Raw genomic sequence first — 19,630 nt, forward strand, 5'->3', positions numbered from 1 at the left:
CTTTACAAGCTCCCAGATCATTCCTGGTGGATGGTATCTTGTCTGTAAGCAGTTCTAAACAAATTGCACGAAGTTTGGGCCATAATAGCATGGTTATGAGTGCCAGTCTGTGAGGTGCAGATCCTGCTGAGAGCAATGGATCGAAATATGCACGAGCTGCGTCACGCAATGCTGCAAATCTTGGAAGCCATGCTTAGTGCCCGCAGCCAGCATCAAACGGCGGCCACAAATTAAAAACACGAGTAAAAAGATACGAATATTCATCTCAAGAAAAAAAGTCACAGTTTAGCTCAAAACGCTAAATATTGAAAGAGATAGCAAAGTATTAGAGGACTACATGCAACAAGGTGTGTGGTTTCATCAAATGTCTAAACATTCACTTACTAAATATTTACCAAGCATTGTGTCACACGTATGCGGGCAAACAGGAACTGATCTCACTCTATGACCACAAACACTCGCTGACACAACGCTTGCCTTAAGAAGAGCGGCAGCAGCGGCAAGCAAACTGGAGGAGTATTCTGTAAGAGTCCACCTAGTGGACTGTCCACTTTGGCTGTCGCCATTGACTCAGGCCTCACGAGCGCGGAGACTGGCTGGCAGCTTCGCGCTCGTGAGGCCTGAGCCAATGGCGACAGCCAAAATGGACAGTCCACTAGATGGACTCTTACAGAATACCCCCCCCCCCTGCTCTTCGCGCTGCCTGTTGCTTCAGTGTGAACTAGGCACATGAGAACACAGTGCATATGAAGCCATCAGACTTCCACGCGCCTCGCCCTTGTACCCACTGCAGATTACGTCCTAACTCGGGCACATGGCCACGCTCAGCTGCGTCATTGGTAGCTCTGGTTGGACTAGAAGAGATGCGTACTAACGTTCTTCTCTTCCACCCCCTCCTAGTGCACACTCACCTCCCCGCTTTCACCCTTGCGCATTAGACAGCACGCAGCTGCCCCTCCCTCCCTGTGCATGCAAGATGCCGCCGCCACATCAAGCCACCATTCTTCTCCGCTCACCCCACTCGTTTTCACTCGCACCTGAGCACAAGGGTGCTCAGCCATTATCTTACTGCACTTAGATTTTATACGGAACATCATGGCGACGTCACAAATTCACCTGGAGGGCGCATATCATTGCTATCGCTACAAAAAATATGCCGCAGTTTTGTCGGAAAGGCAGAGCATTGATGGTGATAGCCAAGAGACAACCATGCGAAGTAAGGTTCATAGTTTTATTGCTGTCACGTGCGCCTAGGCAAAGATGGAACCGATCTCATTTGATGATCACAAACACGGTCACAATGCTTTGCACTGTGTCGAAAACTTGATTACACGATCGCCAACACTAGACACGTGGGAACACAATGCCCATAAGGCACCAACCATCTTGGCTCTCTGCCTTTGCACTTGCTGCAAGTTACCTCCAAGATACAGCACATGGCCTGCTTATGGACAGCCAAGCACAGCCACGGCAAGGGTAGAGACAGAGACACGCATGCTACGGGAAAAGTGCAGATAGGCGGGCGTCATGTGGTGCAGGTTAAAACGAAGATGGCATTTGCACTCCGACAAAGAAACATTAAAAGTAGAGGCGTGCAAATACTCGAATGTCACTGAATAAAATTACATAGTGAATGTTCAAAAAATTCGACGCATGAATGAAGTATCTACTATTTGATATATCTGGTGTAGGGACCCAGGAAGTGTCACATGTCGAGTGCACCCCGGAGCCCCTCATGCAAGATGCCGCCAATGTGAGCGTTTCACACCGTTTCCGGCACAAAAGGAGCGCCAAGCGTGCCTGTATTTGCATAGATGACGCAAAAGTGACTTGACCGGTTGCATGCATTTGCGCTAACAGCACATGAACAAAGGGGGGTGAGCAACGCATGCACTTACCGTGACTCCAGATTTAGGAATCTGACAGGTGGCAAATCACACTAAACCTGAGAATAAAATGTGGTGGACGGTGCGTGCATTTACCATATATTGCTGGTTATAAGTCGTCGTTTTTTTTTCATAAAATGACCTGTAAAATTTCGGCGGTCGACCTATACACAGAATCGTAAGGTCGACTTATCTGTGGGGTCGAAAGTAATCTTGATTGAGCTGCGGGTAGTATCACACACCGTGCACGCATGATTGCGCAATAGTTATCAGACACAATGAGGACAGACTGCTTAAAAAAAGAGGATTTTATCTTGCGATATGCCCTTAAGTTTTGTTTTCATACGATAGAAACGCTTGGTTGCCAAACCGTAGACATTCCACGGAAAAGCTGGCAGCGCTGTGTCGGCTGGCAACACTTCGCGGGCAACTAAACCACGTGACCAGTCACACGTGCCCACAAGCGTCTTCCAACGTTTTTGATGCATGTCTGTTCGCCATTTCTGCATTTCGCTTGCGAACCGTGGTGTGCGCGATTTGTGCCACCGCCACCTCGGCAACAGTACAGCGCAGCTTTCAAGCGGCTAGTGATCCCCTCTGCAGAGTCGAAAAAACAATGTTGCAGCAGGGCAGCTCGTTGTGTAGGAAAAGTGCGTGAGAGAATGGTGAAAACAAAGAAGCAACATCTTTGCGTGCACTGCTACACGCCGTTCCTTTCGCGGACCCAAGTCGGGATGCTACCGTACGATTGAGGAGGCGGTTCAAGATAGGGTCCACGACCAGAGAAGCAAGAGCTTATGTGTTTGCTACGCTGATATTGAAGCAAAGCACGTACTGTAGCGCAGGATATGTGTATCCTGCAAACTGAGTTCAAGGTGTCCAAGAAATGGGTCACGAACTTCATGAAACGAAACGGCCTGAGCCTAAGACGACGCACGACCGTATGCCAAAGGTTGACCGAAGCATACGAAGAAAACCAGCGAGTGTTTCTACGCTATGTGAGTGACCTGAGGGAAAATAATTCATTCCTGCTGGGTAAAATAGGGAACGCCGACCAGACTGGCTCGACATGCCTAGCAAGAGGACCGTGCCCGAAAACGGGGAGCGGCAGGTTCACCGGCTGACAATGGGCAACACGCACAACATGCACTGTCATGTTGTGCTGTACAGCACATGGATACCACCATTTCTTCTGTTCAAAAGGAAAACGATCACAATGAAGGAAAAGTTTCCGCCGAAAGTTAATGTGAGGGTGAACAAAAAGGTTTTTTCTTTGTTTTTAACGATGAAACTGTCCTTGTATATGGTTTCATTCTGGGCAGACTGACACCTATTCTTCAGCCGCTGAACGTGGCACTGTACAACTCATTCAAAGACCACATCGGTGCGTTCTACAATTAATGGTACTAAGAGAAAAACCGAAAGACACCGACAAGGTGGCTGAAGCGCGCTTCTTTGAGCGAAGTGGCACAATGGGCCAACGATGCCTGGTACAGACAGCCAACTGACATGGTCCATGCGGCGTTTTCCACATATGGCATCTCGGTACTGCCGGCACCGCTTCCGATGGCGAGCAGCAGCAGTGGCTCACACGATGGCAATGATCGCGACTGCATCCTTCTCTTAAGCGACGACGAGTGGTAAGCGATGTCTCATAGACAAATGTTTCTTTGCATCACTCGCTCTTTTAACAAAAACTTATTGGTGAGCTAGGGCCGCAGCTTGAGGCTGTGTTCGGAGTCAACTTCCTTTTTTTTTGCCTGAAAAGGTTGCAATTTGAGGGGTCAACTTATAATTGGCAATATACGGTAACCGTCGGTGCCCTATGCATGAAACGATGATCGAGTCACGTGATGCGTGGTTTTCTGTCACGTAGATTGGCCTTACAATAACACACCAGTTAGGATAGCCCTCCTGTATTTCGTAGAGAAACTGGAAAGCAAAACTTTCTACGCAATAAATAAGGGATTACCACAATACACAGGTGCACTATTAAACAACTAATTTCATTAGTAATCAGTTCAAAAGAACATTCTGAATTGGTTAGCTTAAGAGAAAAAAAAAGCACATAATTATTTTCAAAAGAAGTTATAGTGATAAAGATATTTTACAGACCTTCTTATACTAGAACTCAGCTACAATCAGTGCTGGTATACTAATTTGGTGTTCCTTTCATTAAGAGTAAACCGTGCTGCATAGCTTGATTTCTATGTACGTTACTGATAACTCCCCAAATTTCTAAGCATTATATTTTGTAAAAAGTTAGCGACGTTTCACTTCGTGAATGCAAGTTAAACGCAAGCGTATGGATGTCAATCCTATGTGCTAGCAAAAATAGACACTGCAGGCACATTTCTGTGGTTGTGGCCACTGCGATGTTCCGTATGAAGTCCAGGGGTGACAATATTGTTCCCCACACGCCATATGCTGCATAAAAAAGTGAAAGCGTGCAATGGTGAGCCGAACCGTGCGCAAGGAAGGACGACGGGGAGGCAGCGCGGGAATGGTGTGGCTAGCACTTTGGCAGCAACTGCGTAATTCGCACGGCCACGTGTGGACACGGGTGGACACATGTGCCCTATTTCGAAAGCAATTTACAGATGGCTCATACCTTTGTGCGTGCTGTTTTCTCGCCACTCAATTTACGTTGAAGCAATAAACAGCACGAGCGTCACTTCGCTTGCTGCTGTTGACGCGCTTGCTCACGCCAGGGTTTTGACAGCGAGTGTCCACGGTCATCAATAGTGGTGTGTCCATGTTTGCCTGTGCACACCGAGAGGAGGTCAACCCAGCACACCTTCGCCTATCCTTCGCCTCGGCGACGTTTCGCTTCTTTTCCCCTCCCATCCTTTGCTCAACGCCACCTAGGCTTTCCTCTTGGTGGCATTGCGTTGCTGTGCGCTGAGTGCGCTCTATCGTACTTTCCCTTGCTCGCAATTCTCTTCTTGACCTTGGGGCGCCTTCTTCTGGCTCTCGCTTCCTTCGTGACTTCAAACATCTTATCGCGGATTTCACTGGTGGGAGACATACACTTGCACATAAGAATTTTTCAATATTCCATACAATATTGTGCCTTTTCTTTTGCTAGATTCAATATCCGATTCAAAATCTACTGCATAAACTTGCGTTAGGACCGCACTCGTGCAAGGCCGCACTCCCAACTTGGCTGCATGAAATTTGGAAAACAAAATTCCAACGCAGAAGCAATCACGTTCGGTGCCCCCATGTTGTGCACCGTGCGCACGCATCGACGAATTTTTGCGTGCTGCATACTTCTGCAAGCCACTACTAGATGGTGAGAACCGAGGTATCCACAAGATCTAGGTTGGACACAAGTCGTCGGCTGCACCGGCACCATTTTGACCGAAAGGTTTGGTCCCGTGTTAGGGCCGCATCTTGTCAAAATTGTGAAAAGAAAGCGTGACTCTTACACGAGTCTATATGGTATTTGGTTTTCACGCACTTCTAGTTAAATGATTATTAACCTAGACGATCGAGAAGTTGGTACGAATCCGCACAGCTTCGACGTAGCCTAAGCTGCTTCAGGGAAAGTCTCGGGCAAGTGGGTTGGTCCCCGAGTCTAATGCACCTCAAAGCATGTGTTGACACAAGGAAAAGACTACAAAGTGGCACGGTGCGCATGCGGCAGGTGTTTCAAAGAACTGGCTGGCTTTCAAAAGAGAAGTATGCTTGCGATCGTCCTCTGAGAGCACCGGGCTCGAAGGTAGAGGTTCGATTCCACCATCGGTCGCAAATCATTTTCTTTTTATTAAACAAGGTGAAACAGGAACCTACCAGCTACCTACCAATCACAATGTGGCAAAATGAGGTGAAGAATGCTTCGCATTAAATATCTGGCATTCACTATCTCTGCAACTTCAATGTTATAAATACACTATTCACTATTCCATATTTCTAACCGATTTAGACAAAATTCTATTTCGAGGGCTAACCTGAAAAGATACGTGTACGGGTTCTGCGGCTCAAGCTAAATTGATGTGCATGGAAAAGTCGACACAAGCTGGAGCATGCACCCCTCGCCATGTTCCTGCAACTGCTCTTGCGGTGGTGGTGTTGCCGTGGAGACGCCACCATCATCATGGTCGGGCTCCTCTTGGACAGCAGGCAGGGTGGAGCTGCCGCCAGGGGGGGGTCGGTCAGTGGTGGTGCTCAGTGTGGCCACGCCCACCGAGTGCTGAGACGAGCTGCTCGACTTGCCCTCCTTGCTGCACTCCAGGATTGTGCTGCAAAGATTGTTGGTGCATCCGTCCTTCACAGATGACCTTAATGCAATTAGCAATCTTATGATAAATGCACAATTGTTTATGTGTTTTACACAATTATTGAAAGCAGCACGTACCCACAGACCAAAGTTGGCATCGGAGGTTCACTGAAGAGTAGAACATGCCCCAGTGTTACCTACCCAGGGACCAAAGTTGGTCCGACGGTTTCTTTTGAACCCGGTGCACACAGACATGCTGTGTGCACCGGGTTCTGGGTGAAGTTTCCAAACCAGGTGAAGTTTCTAAACAATGCTAATTGCATTAAAAATATTCCAGCAGAACCCACCTCAAGATGATTGTTGACGCTAATGCGACTAGCATTCAAGTAATGTAGCAGTAAACCGTACTGCTGATGACGCCTTTTGAACAATGTGTAATAGGGGTGGAATGTTACTATAATAGACGCACATGCTATGGCGCATGCACATAGATGCGTGTATCTAGTGCATGCAAGTGGCGCAGCATAGACCACAGCATGTACACTTTCGGAAACTAAACACAGCCTCTCAGCCGAATCCAGTTTCGTCCCCCTGGCACCATAGAATTAGGGTTTAGCATGTTGGACTTTGAATGAACTACAACGCGATTGCGCAGGCGTCTACTTCAGGCATAAAGCTTTTCAGCGAGAAGAGCGGCCATTCTCACCCGTCGAAGATGCACCTACAGCATGTTCTCACAGCAATAGAAAACCTGCCGCGAAGGCGGTTTGACATCAGCAGACATAAAATTGCTTGACGCATCTGAAGAAGGCTAATCGCATTAACCCTTTCAAGCACTGAGTGCACAATCATGCATGCCAAGATAATACAGTAGAATGTCGTTAATTCAAACCCCGAGGCAACAAAATGGAGTACGAAGTGAGGATAGATATACAGTCGCCGACCGTTTATTCGGACTCGACGGGAACCGCGAAAAAATCCGAATAATCGAGAGTCCGAAAAAGAGGATTCGCCAGAAAAAAGTACCTTTATGGTCCCAGTGGACGGAAAAAATTGTCAATGCGCGACTGTACAGATGCACGCTTACGAGCGATCAGGTCAGCCTTATTTCCGACAGTGTCTGGCTATCGCTATAGACAGAGTCTTGTAATTGCCGCGTCTCGTCGGCACAGATGGCACGGGAGGCGTCGGAGCCATTTCGCACTACGCGACGACTGGACGAGATCGAACAAGCAAATCAGGCCTAACACACTAAGCCATGGGTTCTCAAAGTGGGTTCCGCGGAACCTACGGATTCCACAGGCCCCTGCTCGGGGTTTCGCGAGCCACTGATAAATTTGCCCTGGTCCCGCTCTCGACAAGTGTCTAAAACGGCGAACAGGAGGTGCGCTTGATCCAAAGAACCTCCATTACCCATGCCCGAGTGTCAAAAAGCACATCACAGCATAGAATAAAGAACCAACTTGATCACAGTGCGTAACAATGCGCGAACTGCGCAATAAATACGCAAGCAGCTTGTAGCCACCCAACCTCTCAGAACGGGCAGCGCGCCTAAGCTTTCGCACTTGAATCTCGGAGGCCGTAGCTTACCACCATGCGCCTTTCTCCTATTTGTAGATTGTGAGGTGCCTCCGAGACTCCCACGTCCACTTCGCCAGCCGCCCGACAGATGGCAACACCTGTCTGGCATTCTCCCCTGCTTTCCCGCCTTTAGCTTGGAGAGCAGAGCTGAGGGAGAGTCTCTGCCCCGCTGCCATGTGGGACTGTTGTGTTGAGTCGCGCTGGCGCGCGTTAGCCCTTGTATTGTTCTGTATGCCTTGCCAACATTATTAAAGACGTCGACCTGCGTCGACGTTACTGCCTTCATGCCCAGCCTCAAGCATCTCGCCCCAGCCTCGCCCTCACATTTGGCGCAGTCGACAAAGAATCTCGCCTCGCCGTTCGCTCACGCCGTGCCGCCGCTCCCACCAAGCCCGCTTAGAATCTCGCCTCGCCGTTCGCTCACGCCGTGCCGCCGCTCCCGCCAAGCCCGCTTAGTAGCCGCCATTGTCTACCTCCCTGCTCCTGCCAAGTAAGCGCCATGCCGGGATTGAATTGGGCCGAAGTCGACGCTGCCACCGTCGCATGCTTCAGCACTGAGTTTCTGCAAACTGAGCTCATTCGCCGCGGAATCGATGCTACCGGGTCAAGAGACGACCTGATTCAACGTTTGACAGCGTGCCTGGAGGAAGTTCGTGCAGCGATTCCGAAACCACCGAGACCGGCCTCAGCGCCAGTTTCCTCTACCAGAGTGCAGTTCCATGCCTCGCCCCTGACTCCGACGGTTTGTCAAGCAATACCAGGTGCAACGTCGCAAGTGTATGCGCCCGCCTCGTACGTCCCACCGCCACCGTGGTCCTACCCCACGCCGCCGCTCGTTTGCGACGCCACAGCCATGCCAGCGCATGAAGTTTTTTCGCCGCCACAGGAACCACAGCCTTTTGTAACAACGCCCAGCTTTGTAACGGCTCCACGGTACCCCCAGCCACCATTTGGAGTGCCATTTTCGCCAATGTCACCGCAGTACCAGGCCCCTTCCTTGCCACAGCTGCAAGTGACAACCATGCCCGACGTATCGTCTACACTGCCATTGTTCGAGAACTGCCACAAGCAAAGTGCGCGTTTGTGGATTGAGGAGATTCAACGAACGCAGCAGCTCACTTCGTGGTCGCCAGAAACAACCCGCCTCATCGCCGCAAGCAAGTTGAGAGGCACTGCGAAAAACTGGCACCTGACTCTTGGCGCGCAGTTCCCGACTTGGGATACGTGGCGTAAAGCTTTCCTGGACGCATTCGCCGACGAGCTGACTCTACTGCAATGGCAGCAGCAAATTATGTCCCAAGTACAGTCCAGCTCTCAGTCACTTCGCGACTATGCCTATGCAAAGCTTCGAGTAATCGAGAAATGTCCAGCGCCACTGACGGAGCCTCAGAAGGTGGAATATCTCCTGCACGGCATTCAGTGCGCGGGAACCGCAACAAGCATAGCAGCGCAACGCCCATCGTCAGTATCCAATTTCATTGATATATGCACCCAGCTTGACAGGGCAATGCAACATATGCAGATCGCTAGCAACCCGGCTGATCTTCCTGAGCAGACTCTTCGCAGTCAAAATAACGGGACTACGCCATCCAGACAAGTCTCTTCTGCGTCGTTAATGCCTTCAACGGCACCTCCAACAGTCAGCAGTTTCAAGAAAAGCCATGTGCCCCCGTCCCGCCCTGCCAGTCCTCCGCATAGCCGTCGCATAGCAGATCTACCGCCTGCTGAACAAGAAGCTCAGTACTCGGCTCTGTCACAGCGTTATGGTGTCCCTGCGTTTCGCCCAGGACAGTCATTGAGTGAAGCTGTTTGCTTCAAGTGTCACGAAAAGGGCCACCTAGCATCAAAGTGCCCAACAAAGCAAGAGACTGTCACACAGCAGCCAGCCACAGCTTTAACATCACTTCATGCAGCAGCCCCTGCAATGCACACAAGCCCTTTGGAAGACGTCCATGGCTCCCATCTGGAGTGTTCCTTCTTTACAGCTGACATTGCACTCTTGGGCCCCTGCGACGCCTTCCCAGACACAGGGTCCAAGATAACTATAGTGACCAAGTCTGCAATCAAGAATCTTCCACTGATGCCCTGGACACGCGAGCCCCTAGCCGTTGTTGGTGGATCAAGTGTGCATCCCGAAGGCACGGTCTGCCTGAAAATTACAGTGGGCCCCATAACAGCTCTAGTGGAAGCCGCTGTGATCAGCAATAATGTCTTGCCAGTGATACTGGGTGAAGATTGGTTTCGTGCCAGCAATACAAGACTTGTGTTCGAGCCTCCAAATCCAGCCGAAATCCACCATCTGGCCTCGGGCACAGTCATACAGGCGCACCAGAAGCTGTATCCACCTGCCTCATGCGCAGTAATTCCTCGGCAGTCTTTCCTAGCACAATGTACTGAAGTGCCATGTTCAGGCGGTCTCCAAGAAGCACCTCTCCCAGGAATGGAGCCCCTTTGGAAGGCTTTGTGCAAAAGCCTGCCTGAACAAGCCACTGTTGCACCAGAAGGTACAGTAGCCATAACAATTCATCCTGATCGTCCTCCCGCTTTTGTGGAAAAGGACTTATCAGAGATGCAGCAAGTAGCTCTATCTACGACCCTTTCAGATCATCTCACATTTGCTCGTGATGAGGATGACATCAGCCATTTCCAAGGTGTGGAACATTGCATAGACTTAGTGCCCGATGCCGTGCCGTACAGCCGAAGTCCGTGTCGACTTGCCTGTCTTTTTGCATTGCTAGTGCTGTACTTTTTCTTTTTCTTCTCTAGTTGTGTGAGCAGCAACGGCTCATTATTATCTGTCCTCCGCAAGGCCTCCCCAGAAAATCGGCCATCATGGGTAACTAAGTTAGAGGAAGCAGCATTCGCTGTAAGTACCACACTCAATACAAGCACTGGCTTCAGTCCATTTGAGCTACTCTACGGGTACATCCCAAGGCTACCAGCGGAACGCTACCGGCCAGTGAGCAACTCCTCGCTCACAGAGCGTCTTCTGGATGTCCAAGCACATCATACTGAGGCCATGGCTAACTGCGAAGACGCTCAAGATCGCAGGAAGCTCATCTATGACAGAATGCATCGTCCGCATACATTCAGTGTTGGTGATTTTGTGTGGGTCCGTCGCCAACAACGTGTGCTTCAAGGGCTTGAGAAACTGTCCCCTCGCTTCAGAGACATCTACCGCCTAGCAGAACGTCTTACGCCTGCCACATTTAGGGCCATCCAGGTTTCAAGTCCGTCCACCAGGCACTCTGCTCAGCCAAGAACAGTGCACGTTTCACAACTGAAACGTTATGTGCCGCCACTGCCTGTGAAGTGCCTGGAAGACACAGCGTCAACTTTGCCTTCGTCCTCCGAACAAGATTCGCCTTCGTGCCCTCAGCAGTGCGAACCGCCCAGCCTACAGCAATCAACCAGCAGTGTGTCACGTAGCTCAGAAACTGCATCTGCTTTGCCGCTGAACGCTCAGCGCCCAGTCAGACAACGCAAACCGCCCACCCATCTTCAGGACTATGAAGTGGACTTTTGAAAGTGCTGTGCTTGTGCCTGTTGCAATTTCTTTAGAATTTGTCTTTGCCTTTAAGTTTGTCTTTGCCTGACTTTGACTTTAATCCATGTAAAACAGTTATTGCCTTGCCTCCTCTGTTACTATTTGCCTGTCATATGCCTCTGTTTTCCTGCCTCGCCATTCATGCCTAATATTGCTATACATTGCCTGTTGTCCATGTCTCACGTTTTCTCCCCTTTGCCCAGCCTTACTTCACAATTGTAATCAAAGAGGACTTTGATCATAAAAGTGGGGCCGGATGTGAAGTGCCTCCGAGACTCCCACGTCCACTTCGCCAGCCGCCCGACAGATGGCAACACCTGTCTGGCATTCTCCCCTGCTTTCCCGCCTTTAGCTTGGAGAGCAGAGCTGAGGGAGAGTCTCTGCCCCGCTGCCATGTGGGACTGTTGTGTTGAGTAGCGCTGGCGCGCGTTAGCCCTTGTATTGTTCTGTATGCCTTGCCAACATTATTAAAGACGTCGACCTGCGTCGACGTTACTGCCTTCATGCCCAGCCTCAAGCATCTCGCCCCAGCCTCGCCCTCACAAGATAGGGTAGGTGCCGATAGCGTGCGCACTGACATATACGTTGGAGAATAAAAAATAAAAAAACGCGGAGCACCGCAAATGCGCGCCGCAGAAGAGCAAGAACGGCGTAGCGTCCAACCGAAACGAAGCGGCGCAGTCCGCATCGCCGTGGTCCTCAGCGGCAATCGTACGCGGCACGTGACTGACAGCAACGCCGAAGCGCTTCCTGCCTAATTGTGCCTTTAAAGCCTTTATTCTTGCGTTTATCGCCGCGAGTAACACCGCGTTGGCGGCTAGCCGCGTGCCTCCGTAAGTACGTAGTCGCTATCTCTGATCGCGTCGATAACCACCGCAGTTTCGTTTTCACTCGATGCGCGCGTCGGCTGCGTGCCTTCACAACTGTGTAGTCGCCTCCCATGGCAGGGTCGATAGCGACCGCTGTTTCGTCCGCACTTCTTGCAGCGAAAGGTAGTTTCGTTTCGACTTGGTGCGTGCGTCAGCCGCCTGCCTTCTGAACCGCAAGGTCGCCGTCCATGATCGCGTCGATAGCGGCCGCGGTTTCGTCCGCAGCGGTTGATGCAGTAGTTTCACTTTGACTCAGCGCAAAGCTGTCGACGATAAAAAGCACCGGCTACGTCGCGATGGACGGACAATTTGTTGACGAGCAGCTGAGTGGCGAAAAAATAATCGGGATGTGCGCCCGTTGTTGCAAAGCGCGTCTCAGATGAAAACGTGCGCCGCGAAGGATGTCGCGAGGCCTTCGCCGCTGCTAGCGCTAATCAGTAATGAGATGAAGAGAATGTAAGCTTCCGCACTGGTCTTGTGCTAAATAGAAACAAGATTTGACGATTCATTGAGTAAATAAAATCGTGTTGACGTAGTGAGGCATTTGTTTTGTTTTGTTGATACCCTCGATAATTTGACATTCGGTTAATTCGGGGGCGGGGGGGGGGGGGGGGTTCCTTGGCACTTTATGGATCTTAGCAGGGTTCCCTGGGATGAACGTACTTGAGAACCCCTGCACTAAGCAAAAGAGCGAGACTTGAAAGGTAGCTGTTGACAAGGCCTAGGTCACGTGAGTGACAACTCAAAGGCCGAACACCGACTTCCAAGCACAATGGCTTGACTTGGCCTGGCCTGCTGTTTGGCCGCGGTATACAGTCAATGGATACTGGACTGGCTAAATCCGAAACACGACAACCAATAAGTGCAGCCAACAAACGTACAGCCTTCGAGATCGGCAACTGACACTTGTAGGCGGATTTAGACACCAGCAATCCAACCATAGCATGCGCGCCCTTTCAGTGCTGGCAACCTAGCAAAATGTAAACATCGCGGTACACTGGCTAGAATTGGGGAAGTGTGATTACCGCCCCGCGGCTCCTATGGCAACCGCCGTCGCCGCTTGTGATGCATCCGCCGGGGGGCGCTCGCACTCGTTTATACGTCGAGCTGAGCCATAGCCTCCTCGATAAACTTTCGAGAAAGTTTATCGAGGAGGCTATGGCTGAGCGCCCGATACGCGAGTTTCTCGCTTTTTGTTGGAAATTCTTGTGCGAAGTGATGTTTCGTGTGGTGCTGACAAGTGCTCAGGGATGAGCCGCCGTCAAAGTCACTGTTTTGTGCTTGGCTGCGCATGACCGCATGGTTACAAATCGTGCAAAACGAAGAGCGAGCATCCACAAGAGAGAGAGAAAAAAAAAGCACTTGAAACTTCGCAGGACGATAATGAGAACCATGAAAGGGAATGTGCATTGTGTTCAGTTACACACCTTCATGTTAAATTTTAAGCACAGTGGCTATAGTAGCTTTAAGTGTGTTAATCGACTTAGTGTGCATGATTTCCTTGCTTTACAAGAATGTTGCTTAAAATATTTTATTCTTGGTTCTTCACCCTTGTTTTCTCTCGGTTGTGCACAGTTGTTATTGGTTCTCTTTTGTGTATGCGCTGCGTCGAAATCGGTATTTCCACCTTTGCTTCATGCGCATTACCATTACATGAGGGCTGCAGTAATTTTGTCTGTATTGTTGATGCCCCATGCTGCTGCTTTGCAATGTAAGAGGCGAGAACCTATTAACTTGAGCACTTAATTTTTCTCCCTGGTCGCGGGATCGAGTCGCGGCCACGGCGGCCGCATTTCGATAGGGGCGACATGCGAAAACACCCGTGTACTTAGATTTAGGTGCACGCTAAAGAACCCCAGGTGGTCCAGGAGTCCCCCACTACGGCGTGCCTCATAATCAGATCGTGGTTTTGGCACGTAAAAACCCATAATTTTTCATTTTTGTTCCTGTGTTATCCCCATTGAAACTGGGCAAGCAAAGGAAACAAGAATTCTAATGTTCTCATTATTATTTTAAATGCATCGTCAGCCTTTTTCGGTGTTCTCGTCAAATGTGTTCTGTTTATTTATGTTCCTTTAACCGAACCTGTTTTTTTTTTGTTTTTTTTTATTCTTGTCAAGTATATGGTGTTCTGTTTGTTCGAAACGCATTGAAATTAAAAGTTTGTTATGAGCGACGAGCTCGAAACTAATTATGTTTCCTCGTAACATTTATTGAAGCGACACGTTACAGTACACGGCAACACAGTGATTGATAAAAATTATCAATAATTTCACCATATTTCCCTTATAACATCCCAGTTTCCAAGAAATCGCGCAAACGTGAAAATATTGAGCGAGCCAAGGCAACTTTCTATGTAACATAATCATCGGTGCATTCCAATTAAGGGCAGTTGCATATATTTAAGTGAAATCCAATTGCATCTTTCTTTAACGAACAACCCAGCGACTAAATTCATCTTTGCAAGCAAGGACAGTTGTTTTCGTTCAAGCGTGCGTTTATAGACAGTAATTTGCGCGTAAAATAAGACCGCATTGAAGAAATAAAACTCGAGGCGCGTCTGCGCGGCCTCCCAGGTAAACATGCCAAGACGGCCAAGATCTCGCGAGCAAAAAACGTGTTATATGCGAATTTATAGGGCGCATATGTCGCTATTATGTTGCTGCGATCTTCGCGAACACGAGCTGCTGAGCAAGATGTACCATTCGAGGTAAAGAAAAGGAAATTCGCATCGCGAATCGGGGCGCTTATCCGGCTAGTCGATCGTCGGGCCTGGCCGGGTGACGTGAATGCAAGCGTGAGCGCCGCCTTGCGGCTGCATCTCAAACGCTCACGCGAGCGGCGGGGCCTTCGTCACACTTCCCTATTCTAGCCACTGTAATCGCGGCCAGCTTGTAGCTTGTCGTGACCGTATCGTGGCGTTCAACGTCGCATCTTACCAGGCCGCCGGAGTCCGAAAAATCGAACGGCGCGCTGTAGAGCGTCCGAACTATCGGTCGTGGTTATACATTGCTTCAATGGGACGAGTGGCGGTGCCGCGAAGGTGTCCGAATAAACGAGCATGTCCGAATTTTCAGCGTCCGAATAAACGGTCGGCGACTGTATGGCGTTAAATATAGCACCTGATCAATGGCGCGGTGCATCGCGCAATACCAAAACTGTCACTGGGTTCTCTCTGAAGAAATATATTTTTCCTACACAAGCACGCGACATGTGCCGGATGAAGCCTAGGTTCCATGCAAAGTCCCGATGCAATAAGAATGCCCCTCGAGCCCCATTTACTGTAAGTGCAAGGGAAAGAGTGTGAGCCAAGAAGGAGGGTGACTTGATGTGCAGTGGCATCCTGCAAGCACATGTTGGAGATTACCCAGGTGAAAATTTCTAACTGGGATCCAACTGGGATAAGCTGGGATGAACTGGTTCCAGCTGGAAACCAACTGGTCCTAGTTGGAAAGCAACTGGGTAGCAACTGGTTCCAGTTGGGATCCAACTAGAACAATTTTCCAGTTATACTGGGAGTGACTGGACCCAGTTGGGATCCAACTGGAACTTTGACCAGTTGTGCTGGAATCAACTGGTTCCAGTTGGATTCCAACTGGCACTTTGACCAGTTGTATCAGTAGCAACTGGAACCAACTTAAACATTGGTCAGTTGTACTGATAGCAACTGGTTCCAGTTTAGATCCAAATGAAATTGTAACCAGAAGTTTAACTGAAAGCAAGTAACATGCAGTGCTTGCTAAGACAGCAGCAGCTAGTCCTACTTATACTGAGCAATTAAGTTTGGCTGTTTGAGCAACCCTAGCAAACATTCTAATAGAAGTTTGTATTAATTAGTCTAATACAGTTTTGTATTAGACCAATAGAAATTTCTATTAGTCGTACTCATTTATCTATAAGAGCAATAGGCCGTGTGTATTAGACTTATTAGTCTTATACAAGCAGTGTTGCGTGTCTGCTAGTTTCTCTAATAGACTAATAGGTCCTATATTATGCAGATGGTTGCTGGTCTGATACAACATGTACTGCTGGATTCCGCAGCTCTTGTTTGCTGGTGAAAGTTAATTGACAAAAAATTAGACCAGCGGACCGCTTGCTTGCATGGAAAGGTGTTTCCAATTAATCACTGAATAATTAAAGATGCTGCTGTACAATTGTGCAGCAGATTGCGTTCGCACGTTTGCATTAGTTTCAGCGTCATCTCAGCGACATACACAAAAGCGACGTGCATCTACATGGTCTTGGCAATTTTGCTTCAGTGAGCCTCGTCGCGATGAGTCGTTGAGGAAACAGCTAGTGTTTACAGCACAGCGAATACTTCCCCACGAAAAAAAAGAAAAAAACCGAACAACCAGCCGTCAGATCGCGGTGCCCGGTCAGCTTACGAACGACGGTAGGGTGACCCTAACGACGGTGCAATAGCAGCAACCATATTTGTTTGCCGCTGAAGTTTCGTCAGTGTCGTATTTTCTGTTGAAGCGCGCATAAACTAAATGGTAAACCTTGAATCTAAATTGCTAACTTGATACCGCATATAAAAGGCCGTACTATTTATTGACATCAAAGAGCAGTATCGCAGAGAAGGGAACACGGCGGGCAGGAAGGACATAAAACTGCTACCGTAATCAGCCGTAGTTGCGGACAGCACGTGTGTAATGGCGGCTGCCATGTCTGGCGAGGCGTCACGCGAGGCGTGCGTGCGTGCGTGTTAGTGAATGAACGATGTGTTTTTAAGGAACCCGTGGTGTTAGCGCCTGCGCAATCTGATTCGTGCAGTAGTATATTTGGATAGTTTTATCTATGGCTGCGGTTTTGACTTCAAAACAACGCAAGGCAACTGTTTTACCCCTGTCCTTCGCGGCTTTGTGGATCTATCAGCGTGCGTTGATGTGCAGTGTTTTCCCCGGCGCCAATTTACCATTTCGAGGTAATTATACTTCTTGTTTATGCTTCTATAGTACAGTATGAGGTGTTTTCTTCTGTTTTGTTTATCCTGACGGTGGACGTAAGTACTTCTGTACAGTGCCGTCGGGCCGATTGCTGTGTGCGTTGCAGCAATGATCGACATGCCTGTTTCCGACAACGCTGTGCAAGATTTCTGTCTAGAGTTCCTTATATCTGCCTACTGTTTCGATGGAACACACATCTTATGTTGATTTTGTGTGCTTTAGAATTGTCCTGTCGTGTCACGTGGCGTCATTTTTTATTATGATAAACATTTTGAGCTAGCATATATCACACTGTCCTAAAATTATTTTGGTAATTGCGAAGCCACATTATTCTAATGTGGAAGCAAATATTGCCAGCTTAAACGTTTAGTGGTAGGACTAGAACCCCTGTTTTTAACTGCTTCTATGTGTGTATTTTCGTGTCCAGGTTTTTTAAACCACTTCCTCAAAAGGACGTCCTTTGGTCGAAGTCAACGAAAAGCAAGATTCTGACAAATCAAGATTGCTGACCTGACGAAGATCTCGAAAGAGGAATTTGTAAAAATACGTGCTGTGCTAATAAATGCTTTTAGCAATTTTACCTGTTTTCGTTATGTATCTGGTACATTGCAACATTTTCTTTCACACCAATATACCTATTAGACTAATACACTAATAGACCTACTAGACCGATGGGCCTATTAGACTAATGCATTGATAGACCTAATACACTGTATTAGTGTGAATAACCTAATAGGCTGTTAGTTTTTGTATTAGCATTTTTGCTAGGGAATTAAGCAATAACAGCTGAACTGCCTTAGTTGTGTGAAATCCATCAGCAGAATACACTTTTGATAGGGTTCTGCACGGGCCAGTTGCAATGGGGACCAACTGGGATCAGTTGCAATGCGATAGTATATCCGCAAGTTCAAGATTATTTGAGCTAGCTGGAGTGCATGGACATTCTGGCACATACAGGGCCTGGTTTTGGGACTGGGACCAGCTGGCAATTGGGAGCAGTTAGGAACTGGTCCCAGTTGCCAATGGTCCCAGTTACTAACTGGTCCCACTCACCAACTGGGAATGTGTTCCCAACTGGTCCCAGTTACCAAGTGGGAATGTGTTCCTTAAACCAATTAAACTGGAACCAGTTGCATGCCAGTTAAATACCAGTTGCAAATTTTCACTTGGGTACACAACTGAGTGTGTGGCAATGTGATCAAGCCTATGCTGGGGGCTCTTCCTGCTCCTTTAATAGGGGACACAGGTCTTACGGACCCAAAAATTGCAAGAACATCGAAATCTCGAAAGTGTTATTTTTGAAATCTACAGCTATTTTTTCACTTATCTGCCAAATATCTCGTTTCTAGAATCAGTATTTTAGCCGACATAATAATATGCACGATGAGTTCCGGTTGAATTCGGGCCAAAATTAACCCCAAAACGGCCCTTTCTTCCCGTCGCACAGCTGCCGTCTAATACTGCGTACCAGGGACCAGGGCCATCTCAGTCTCTTTTCAAAGAGCAACCCTCTTGCTTAAATTTCTCGCCACTGCCGCTCAGTTTTGTCCATGGGTTCACAGAAAATAAACCAGAAGGATAAGCGCAATACAGTGAAGTCTCGATATAACAAACTTCAGGGGACTGCAGTAAATGGTTCGTTATTCTGAAAAGTCGTTTGTCCTGTATAGTGAAAGCTCCAAAATTAACCATTCTGCCCAGTAACCCTGACATCAGTTCATAAGTTATCATATGAGCTAACCACGAAGACGTTGCTGTTGGCTCTCTGTGTGCACTGTTGCTATTTGCCATAGAGTCCAGCCCCATGCACCATCGAAGCAACGTGTAATAAGAGTAACGCGCTCAAAATAGACGCTAACACCGAGAAAACTACCAACAAAAAGGAATCTCCATGTCGCCTCCAAAGTTTGTATGTTTTTCACATTCATTGCCATGGACACCACAACTGTCTTGCTCGAGGCGGACACCTGAACTACTTCACAGCACAAGCTCGCATAAATGACACCACCCGGACAGTATGAAGTGTGACCGCGTGGCAACCCCGCGAGTGCGGAGATTACACTTCTCCGTGTGCATAGCGGTGTAGCTAGAACGGCCACAGAAAGAAGCGCAAAGCAGGTGTGCAGAAAGAAGGACGAAAGAAGGAAGAGATGTGCCTGGGCGTTGCTAGGCGATGCTTCTCTGGGTGGAGCATGCGCTCACAAAACCTAATGTGTCGTCACCTCAAGTAGTGTTCGAACAGTTCTGCACGTGACAACCGCCACTTCGGAACCTCTTCAGAAGAACAGCTTACCTGACGGTTTAGCTAGAACGAAAAAGCGCGAGTCGAGAGCGGAAGTATTTTGCGGTGATACGCAACCCGATGTGCGGTCACGTTGCTATACTGAGCTGCGCTGTTTGAATATCTGTCCACGTAGGCCCTTCGGGCACACTGTGTCACTGTAGAGCGCAAGGGCACCGTCCTAAACCAGGGGCAGACCCATTGCAACACACCCCGGCGTGTCATCTGCCATCCTTAGGATTGGCTGGTACGGAAAAGGCTTGCACAAAAGAACCTGTGTACGCGCGTGGGCAAC

The 19,630-nt window shown here is 48.8% G+C and overlaps 1 protein-coding gene across 1 annotated transcript in view; it reads right to left on the minus strand.

Annotated features, from left to right (window-relative positions):
* Positions 1-19,630, minus strand: part of LOC119437522 (uncharacterized) — a 478,366-nt gene that overhangs the window by 361,774 nt on the left and 96,962 nt on the right. The window contains exon 7 of the mRNA XM_049660653.1: positions 5,921-6,130. Within this exon, the coding sequence (XP_049516610.1) occupies positions 5,921-6,130 (210 nt within the window). The remainder of the gene's footprint in view (positions 1-5,920; positions 6,131-19,630) is intronic.

This window comes from Dermacentor silvarum, chromosome 1 (assembly GCF_013339745.2).
Source record: "Dermacentor silvarum isolate Dsil-2018 chromosome 1, BIME_Dsil_1.4, whole genome shotgun sequence".
Lineage (NCBI taxonomy): Eukaryota > Metazoa > Arthropoda > Arachnida > Ixodida > Ixodidae > Dermacentor > Dermacentor silvarum.